This window comes from Euleptes europaea, chromosome 12 (assembly GCF_029931775.1).
Source record: "Euleptes europaea isolate rEulEur1 chromosome 12, rEulEur1.hap1, whole genome shotgun sequence".
NCBI classification, from domain to species: domain Eukaryota; kingdom Metazoa; phylum Chordata; class Lepidosauria; order Squamata; family Sphaerodactylidae; genus Euleptes; species Euleptes europaea.
In genome coordinates this window covers 20,404,152-20,414,173 of record NC_079323.1, presented here as the reverse complement: position 1 = coordinate 20,414,173, position 10,022 = coordinate 20,404,152, and the positions used below count along the sequence as shown (strand labels likewise).

Genomic DNA, 10,022 nt, shown 5'->3' with positions numbered 1-10,022 from the left:
AGCAGAAAGCAACGATTGCCAAAATCTATCTCCCGTATACATGCTGCACACGGTTACACTTTGCACAAAAGAGGATGAACGGTGAAATAAATAGAGTGCTTTACTTCCTAACTTTTAATTGATATTCCTGATCGTGAGTAAAAAAAGAGGAAGGAGAGGAGGAAAATGCTGTGAAGTTACAAATTCATCTGTGCGCATGCCTATCTGGCGTGGATATTGCTTGCAAAGATTCTCCAGGCCTGTGCACATCTTTTAGAGGCACAGCAAGTCAAGAAGCTACCATAAACAAGATTCTGAAATGATGCAATCATGTCTTTAACTAAGGACAGAAAGGTGCCGACTCTTCATAAAATAAAAAACATATTGGAAGGTTGTTACATTGCTCTCAAAGAGAATTATCGTACGCGGTGTGACTAAGGTGGCTCACACGTCCTCAAGCTTGCACTCTTTATCCAATGTACACTGTATTTGTCAGGGCAATTCAGAGAGTCACAAATAAGGAAAGGATACTAAGGTTTTTTTTTAATAAGGGCAACCCTCCCCCTCCCAAAAAAAAAAAAGAAAGAAAGAAAGAAAGAAAAAGAGAAGTTCTGTTCACCAGTATAGATCCACATCACAGTACATCAATATCAACAGCATTCTCGTTTGTCTATTTTTTGGTACATAAGATGGAACCCTCTCTCTACATAACCTCATAAGGCTTCAGTAACTAAGAGTAAAAAACCTATTAGTTTACAATTTCTTTAAAAAATTCTGAAAAGACACAACAAGTTCTAAACTTTAGTAGTGCTATCCATACACAACTACCTGGCTTCAGAACCCAGTAAAAGCCCAGACGCCTCTTTCAGGGAAGCTGTGCAAAAGGGACGTTGCTTACTATGACCCCCCACCCAACCCCAAATTACACATGGCACATTCTCATTCAAATCTCGCAATGTAAAAAGTTAAACATACCTAACCAAATAAATAATAATTAAAAAAACAACGAATGTGTTTGTTAAGTATTCTAAAACCACTATGTAGAATAATGGCCACTTCCGCGCTGACAGGTTATTTACATGGTAGTACCCATCTGAGGGCACACTGCTACAAAACGTGTTAAAACAAAGAGTAAACTTGAAATGTTTTCTTCTTTCCATAATAAAAGTCTAGCAGCTTGACTATCTAATGCTGTTGTGAGTGTGTGTATTTTCCCCTCCACTAATGGTTTCGGGAAGAGTTTAATCCATGTCTTCGTCCAGTTCATAATTGTCTTTATCATAAATATCTTTTACTAAAAGAACCCGTACAAGCATATTTTCCAAAGTATTGCGGTCCAATGAAGCGGAGGTGTACCAGAGTGGGCCATCTGAGGAATCAGGGCAGGCTGGTTGCAAATAGAACACATCCGTTCTCTGACTGAGGTTCGGTGGGCTGAAAAGGAGAAGGAAAAGGTTAGCGGAGCACTGCCTTGAATACAGAACCTGCACATGTTTAGCAGGCAGGAAACCAGTGGGAGCAGGGCTGCCAGCAGCAGAAGATCAGGGCTGAGCATCTCTCTCCCTTCCTGTTTCAGGTATTAAAAGCCTGGGTGAGGCCAGAGGCATAAGCTTTCTGGCAAAAGCCGAAGGGAAAGAGCCAAAGGGCAAGGACCCTTAGCCTGTGGCTTTGAGTGAGTTGGCCAAATGGATGTAGGACCAGCCCTGGAATGAACTGAATTCTTTTTCTTTTGCTAGCAGCTCAACTGTTGCTGTTTTTAAAATGTAAGCGGCTTTGAGTTGCTTGTTGGGAGAAAAATGGCATGTAAATGCTTAAATACAAATATTTACACAGGTACCTGCAGTGTACAGCTGTAGTTTTAAACTTACATTAAAATGAAAGTGCATTAATGTACCCATTAATATAATCAAATATTATCTAGTGATCTCAACCATGGAATTTAAGAGCCAGGACTGGAACAATGATAAAATAGTTTTTGACTTCATTTTCAATAGCGAGTGTGTACGTGGGGGGTGGGGGGTGAAATATAAAAAATGGAAGATACATGCTTTATTCTAAGTTCTGGACTGAGTTCTATGAATTATGGTTTTAACTGCAGAACTATGTTAGCATTTTAATGTGATATGGATTGTATTTGAACGATATTGATGTGAGCCGCTCTGAGCCTGACCTTGGTTGGGATACAGTGGGGTATAAATTCAATAAATAAATAAATAATGTAAGAATGCCAGCACATTTTGACGATTAGCTCTTTATCAGGTGACTGTACAATTGCTACATTAACTTGCTCCAGAAAGCCAATACCAGCTGGCTCCTCCAGTCACCATTAAAAAGTGTGAGACACATTTATTAAATGACTTCCATTCCTTATCTCGATAAGGGTGTTATCTGGGGTAATCCCAAACTCAAATTATGGAATGAAGACACATATTTCAAGAGAAAAGGGCAGTCAAGATCAAATAAAATTTGGCAATTTAAGCTACATAAAAAAACATAAGCTAGAATATTCAGTTTTAGTGTTGTTGTTTTTCTCTTTGCTGACCTGAACTTCACTAGGGTTTTTCCAATACACTCCAAGTGCTCCCCCTATTGGCTTTTCAGCTGAAACCAGAGAACTTCAGAAACAAATAAAGCAACTTTGGTTGGGCTCCTCCCTGCCCCATCGCTTCTGATTAAGAGCTGCAGTACTCTAGAACAGGGTGGGAGGACCCAACTGAAAGGGGGGGGGTCAGGCATTTTCAGTCACCTGACTAAAAGGGGCAGCTTTGTGCCGATAAGTTGATGTGACCGGGCATCAGTTCAAAGCTGTGTACGGACACACAGCTGGGTAAAGGCAAAATCTGGCTGCTTTTGAGCACAGCTGATATTGAGCAGCATCCTACCTAAGGGGCCTTCCCCCAACTAAAGTGCCTTTTGATGCTGCCTTATACTGAATCTGGCCATTGACCCATCAAGGTCAGAACTGTCTACTCTGACTGGCGGCAGCTAGGGTCTCAGGCAGAGGACCTTCACATCATAAGAATCATAGAGCTGGAATGGTCCATCCAGGCCATCTAGTCCAACCCCCTACTCAATGCAGGACCAGCCCAAAGAATCCCTGACAAGTGTTCTTCCAGATGCTGCTTGAAGACTGCCAGAGAGGAGCTCACCACCTCCCTAGGCAGCCAATACCTTTCCGTCCATTATTTATACCCGTTATTGCGAGTCCTATCCTCTGCTGCCAACAGAAACAGCTGCTGCCCTCTTCCAACTGGCAGCCTTTCAAATACTTAAAGAGAGCAATCATGTCCCCCCTCAACCTCCTCTTGTCCAGACTGAACATTCCCAAGTCCCTCAGTCTTTCCTTGTAGAGCTTGGCCTCCAGGCCCCTGATCATCCTCATCTCTCTCCTCTGCAACCTGGTCCATTTTGTCCACATCCTTTTAAAAGTGAGGCCTCCAGAACTGCACACAGTACTCCATCACCTACAACCTGTTCTTGTTAACTGGAAACGCCGGGGATTGAACCCGGGACCTCTAGAGAGTTACACACTCAAGTTAGAGGCAGGCGTCAAACATTTCTTAGTTAAGAAGAAGAAGAGTTGGTTCTTATATGCCGACTTTCTCTACCACTTAAGGGAGACTCAAACGGCTTACAATCACCTTCCCTTCCCCTCCCCACAACAGACACCCTGTGAGGTAGGTGGGGCTGAGACAGCTCTAACAGGGCTGTAACTTGTCCAAGGTCACCCAGATGGCTTCGTGTGCAGGAGTGGGGAAACAAATCCAGTTCACCAGATTAGTCTCCGCAGCTCACGTGGAGGAGTGGGGAATCAAACCGGGTTCTCCAGATCAGATTCCACCACTCCAAACCACCACTCTTAACCACTACCCCATGCTGGCTCATGGAAAGTTAAGGACTATGTTTATAGCTTCTCACTTATGAGAAGTCACCTGTCACCAGTTTATATGGAAGGGCGAGGACCTGAAGAGTGAATATTTGCTTAGTCAGAGTTTGCTGAAAGCAGCAGTCTGCCCCTCTACGAGAGGGCTTAAAGATCTCTATTAATGGATACTGAAAACAGTTAAGAACTCTTCAGATTTTACAACACATACATATACCAGCTGAAAGAAAATAAATACCTCTTAGATAAATAGCATTCAAACATTTTCACAGGACATCTAGAGGGATCTGCTGTATTTTCAATTTGTTCAAACATTGGCTCATCATCTTCATGCTTCCTCTTTCCAGTGACAATTTTATCTTCTAGCACAAGAGGAAAATTAAGAGAAAACAATAAATCTCTCAAGAGACACAGTATAAGATTGGGATGAATGAATTACAGCTACAGATGAATGACAGCTACGCTGCTGTAACAGATAAGGTACCCTTATTGTTCAGTCACATGTACTGTGATCCCTAATTTTGTTTTGTTTTGCAAGGTTTAGCTATAACTCTTTTGTCCTTCCTACTGAGGATGGGAGATGTGGAAGCTAAATGGCAGAAAAGCCCCTGCCTTCCCTTGACCTAAAACTAAATGCTGGCCTCTGATTCAAGTGAGATAAACACCACCTTGCTGCAAATTAGCTCCCTAAGCGTTACTAGTTTGCAATCCACCCTGAGTCTCAGTGAGAAAGGTGAGCTATAAATGAAACAAACAAACGTCTAAAAACCTCTGAACCAAATGCACTGAAGTGGACTAAAGAAAGAAGCTGCTGCAATTGGTTCTTGTAGGTTATCCGGGCTGTGTAACCGTGGTCTTGGAATTTTCTTTCCTGACGTTTCGCCAGCAACTGTGGCAGGCATCTTCAGAGTAGTAACACTGAAGGACAGTGTCTCTCAGTGTCAAGGGTGTAGGAAGAGTAATATATAGTCAGAAAGGGGTTGGGTTTGAGCTGAGTATTGTCCTGCAAAAGTATTGTCCTGTAAGTATCAAGATAATGTGCTAATGAGGGTATGGTATGTTAATATGGAACCATTGTATCCTGAAGTGATCTGTTAATGTGTGTAATCCAAAGCTAATCTGTATGGCTATTGTTGAATGTTGTCTTTGTCTGGAGGTTTTTCAGGGCAGGAAGCCAAGCCTTATTCATTCTTAAACTCTCCTCTTTTCTGTTAAAGTTGTGCTGATGTTTATGAATTTCAATGGCTTCTCTGTGCAATCTGACAAAATAGTTGGTAGAATTGTCCAGTCTTTCAGTGTCTTGGAATAAGACCCTGTGTCCTGTTTGTGTCAGTCCATGTTCAGCCACTGCTGATTTCTCAGGTTGGCCAAGTCTGCAGTATCTTTCATGTTCTTTTATCCTTGTTTGTATGCTGCGTTTTGTGGTCCCGATGTAAACTTCTCCACAGCTGCATCGGGACCACAAAACGCAGCATACAAACAAGGATAAAAGAACATGAAAGATACTGCAGACTTGGCCAACCTGAGAAATCAGCAGTGGCTGAACATGGACTGACACAAACAGGACACAGGGTCTTATTCCAAGACACTGAAAGACTGGACAATTCTACCAACTATTTTGTCAGATTGCACAGAGAAGCCATTGAAATTCATAAACATCAGCACAACTTTAACAGAAAAGAGGAGAGTTTAAGAATGAATAAGGCTTGGCTTCCTGCCCTGAAAAACCTCCAGACAAAGACAACATTCAACAATAGCCATACAGATTAGCTTTGGATTACACACATTAACAGATCACTTCAGGATACAATGGTTCCATATTAACATACCATACCCTCATTAGCACATTATCTTGATACTTACAGGACAATACTTTTGCAGGACAATACTCAGCTCAAACCCAACCCCTTTCTGACTATATATTACTCTTCCTACACCCTTGACACTGAGAGACACTGTCCTTCAGTGTTACTACTCTGAAGATGCCTGCCACAGTTGCTGGCGAAACGTCAGGAAAGAAAATTCCAAGACCACGGTTACACAGCCCGGATAACCTACAAGAACCAATGAACTCTGACCGTGAAAGCCTTCGACAATAAGCTGCTGCAATGTTTACTTCAGAATGTTACCAGTACCTTCATTATCTGTTCCACACAGAGAGGAAACCTGATATCCAAGACAAGCTTTGCTTTCCATTGTTAGAGGGTTTTTCTTCCAATGCCTATAAATGGTGCCAAAGGAAAGTCTTAAGTGCTGCTCCACTGTTTTCAGGCCAAAATACTTGGTGTTAAAGTAGAAGAGTGTATGCAGAAGAGCAACTGGAGAGTGGGATCCTAGCTGTTTTATCCTCCAGAGGTAGTCTTCTTCAACCCGAGAAAATACTGAACCTGACAGGAGGAAGAAAAGACCAATGTGTACTAAGAAAAGAGTTTTATTATAAACAAGCCCAAGAAGATCTATCAGATTCCAAATGAAACTAATTCTCCTGTATGCATATTTTCAGAAAATAAAGTTGGTTATATCATCATCTCCTAGACTGAACTAAATTGTTCACATCTCTCAGAGGTATTTGACACAAAAGATCCATAGCCATAAACACTGGGTATTTAAATTTATAATCAAACTAGGATTTTTCACGCTGTTTAAACACTTAAAATTGACATGCCAAAGACTGAGATCTTTAAAAAAATGGCACTGATCTCTGAAATGTTATATAATATCAAAAGAAAAGGCAGAAACGATGACAAGAAAAATTACCATCTGGAAGTATGCTTGGTTGCCAGCTTCTAAGTACTTTATTTAATTCCTGCTCAAATGTATGATAATTTGGATCCATAAAGATATTATCTTTTCTATTGCTTCCATTGAGATACTATAGAGAAATAGAGGGGTATTCAGTTCAGTACAGTTAAAACAAACAAAAAGACAGTGAAACTATTCTAGGAGTAACTATGCAATCTTCTATTCACTGTTAAAGTAGCAACACAAAAAGCAGCCCCTTTCAGCGCAGCATCTCTCATGTTAATGTATAAAAATATTCCTTCCAAAGTTAAAGATAATGCTCACATTTGTTGTGTGTGTGGTGCCGTCAAATCACAGCTGACTTACAGCGACCCCTGGTGGGGTTTTCAAGGCAAGAGACGTTCACAGGTGGTTTGCCATTGCCTGCCTCCGTGTCACGACCCTGGTATTCCTTCGAGGTCTCCCATGCAGATACTAGCCAGAGTCAAGACTGAGAGGGTGTGACTGGCCCAAGGTTACCCAGCAAGTTTCCAAGGCAGAGTGGGGATTCGAACCTGGGTTTCCCTGATCCCAGTCCAACACTTTAACCACTACACCACACTGGCTCTCTAGTATTTGTTACGAATACTGAATTAGAAGCCAATAACCTATTTTTAGCCTCACAGTTCCAAGCATACTGAGCTGTGGGCAGTCTGAACACCTCACCAATTTCAAAGTTTTAAAACAGCACGCTATATTTCGTCCAGGTGTCTAAATTATTATGTAGCTTATGATCTAAAGATTGTTCTTTCATGGAAAGCACTATGGCACTAAATTCAAATTCAGGAATAGCTACTCTAAATAAACGGTGACCCTGAGAATCATGAACCCCACAATGAGCAGCCAGATTAGTCCACAATAATAATAGTTTCTCTGTAAGTTACATCTGATCAGCCTGACATACAGCATTTTATAGATATTTTCCTCACTTCGTGCAAAGGAGCTTAGGGCATATATGGGGGACTTCCCTACAAGGCAGGTCAGGCAAGGAAAAAGTGACTGACCTAAGGTCACCAAGTGATCTTACAGCTGAATGAAGCTCTGAACTACCTTGGTTCTGGTTCAACACTCTATTCAACACAAGAATGCCAGCATCTGCAATCCTTTTATGAGAGGGCTTATCTGTCACACAATAAGGATTCCCCCTTCTTTTCCCCAAGGACTACATTATAAGTTGTTTTAGAATTTCTTCATCTCTTCAGCAGATAGAAGTGGAGACTCAGAAACAACGAACAAAAGCTACCTGCCTCTTCCTCTGACCGCCCCTCCCACCTCCTGCCAGGGTGGGGTAGTGGTTAAGAGCAGTCGACTCTGATTGGGAGAACCGGGTTCGATTCCCCACTCCTCCACATAAGCGGCAGACACTAATCTGATGAACTGGGTTGGTTTCCCCACTCCTCCACATGAAGCCAGCTGGGTGACCATGGGCTAGTCACAGTTCTATTAAGAGCTCTCTCAGCCCCACCTACCTCACAGGGTGTCTGTTGTTGGGATGGGAAGGTGATTGTAAGCCGGTTTGATTCTGCCTTAAGTGGTAGAGAAAGTCAGCATATAAAAACCAACTCTTCTTCCTCTTCTCCTTAGTTTCTGATCAACTTCAGGCCTTCTGTTAATACATTTTAGAGGGGCATAAAAGCACTATTTCCTGTCATCCATTGTGTACGTGTAAAGTGCCGTCAAGGTGACTTATGGAGACCCCAGCAAGGGGCTTTCAAGGTAAGTGAGAAGCAGAGGTGGTTTTGCCAGTGCCTTCCTCCGAAGAGCCTTCCTTGGTGTCTCCCTTTCAAGTACTGACCCTTCTTAGCTTCCGAGATCTGACGAGATCGGGCCATACCATGCTGCCTTCCCTCCATGTCATCTATTAGGCATTACTTTTAAAAAAATCCCATGCTTTGCAAATTAAAGCTTATTATAATATAGATATCCTGTAGACAATGCATACTTTTTTGGGGTGTGTGATTTACCTCCTGAATCCCAAGACACAGATAATAGATGCTGTCAGGTGCATAGTTTTCTCCATTTGGTCTTCGGACTTCATTAACAAAGTGTGCCAATCCAAAGTTTAGCTCAGTTGGAGTATGTGATTCAATATCTTCTTTTAATTTCACTGCCTTTGCTGAGATGTAAATAAAATAAAATTGCAGGACATCATGTAATGTAATATTTAAGTAATAAAACAAAGCATCCTGCCGAAGAATATACGACGTAGAAAAAGACAAGTTACAGCATCCCAGAAATACAAAGCAAGAATTAGACAGAGCTTTTCAGCACAATTTTTAATTTCAATAGCACTTTTCATGATTAACTACCTTGTAGTCACAATAGTTTTTTGCGGTAACATGTCATAACTCACATTTTATTGATTAGGAGCCGAGGCTGTAAGCATCCCTCCCCCTCCCCGCCCAAACCACCCCAATAAGACCAGAATTAGAAATCAAACCCAGGTTCAAGCTCAAGACATACTCTACTGGAAAACACTGGCTGTCTATTAGACCTAAGACTTATAGCTAAGGAGGAAATACTTACTTGATTTCAGCTCATCTAATACTGGTAGATCTTCATCTAGATTCCTAGTTTTTACCCAGTGTTTCCATGCATTTACACCATACGCATACTTGAAGGGAAAACTGCACTCTGAATTCTCAGAGCTATCATCCTGAGAGTGGTACTCTGACACTGCTTTTCTCTTCGCTCCCTGCCATTAAAACAGATCTGTAAATATTACTGCTTATTAACATTGAACTTACAGTCAGTAATTCTACTCTCTACTACAGAGAAACAAATGCCTAGCAAAACTGCAACTACCAGCTGTCAACCAGTTTTCTGAAGACCAATTTTAATCATTCATGAGGCTCAAAGCAACTGGTTAAATCCTTACACTATAATCTTTCACAAACCACTCTGCACCTCAAACACTGGCATAAGTATGTAGTAAAATATATAAAGGGTTGAATCGTACAACTTCTTTCCACTAACGGTAGTCTTTCCCTCTGGTTCAAGTAGCCCTCTGCTAATGCAAGGGGCTTCATCTGCTGGTATCAGAAGGTGGCTGCATACAGCAAAACAAACACATTGCTATTAGTGGAATTAAGTCATAGGATCCAACCCTTAAAAATATTATTTACATAGTGCTATCAGTGTAACAGTATTTCCTAAAAAATTAAAAACTGGTTTTCAATAGTTGTAAATAGTTTTATTTTTGTATTAATCCACATTTCAAGTTTATATCTTACACATAGTTAAATGGGTACAAGCCCCACAGCAAGGCCGATCAAACACAAACACACCATGCATGACACTGAGAAACCTCCAAAGGTTACAGCCTGCCAGTTTGTCAAGTCAGCATATAAAATGATGCAAGAATCTATAAAATACCCGA

At 41.4% G+C, this 10,022-nt stretch overlaps 1 protein-coding gene across 1 annotated transcript in view; it reads right to left on the bottom strand.

Annotated features, from left to right (window-relative positions):
* Nucleotides 1-583: 583 nt before the first annotated feature.
* Nucleotides 584-10,022, bottom strand: part of ZMYM2 (zinc finger MYM-type containing 2) — a 64,591-nt gene continuing 55,152 nt past the window's right edge. The window contains exons 19-24 of the mRNA XM_056858669.1: nt 9,170-9,338; nt 8,608-8,759; nt 6,620-6,734; nt 5,998-6,249; nt 4,101-4,224; nt 584-1,413 (exon numbers count right to left, since the gene is read on the bottom strand). Of these exons, the coding sequence (XP_056714647.1) occupies nt 1,221-1,413; nt 4,101-4,224; nt 5,998-6,249; nt 6,620-6,734; nt 8,608-8,759; nt 9,170-9,338 (1,005 nt within the window). The 3' untranslated portion in view covers nt 584-1,220. The remainder of the gene's footprint in view (nt 1,414-4,100; nt 4,225-5,997; nt 6,250-6,619; nt 6,735-8,607; nt 8,760-9,169; nt 9,339-10,022) is intronic.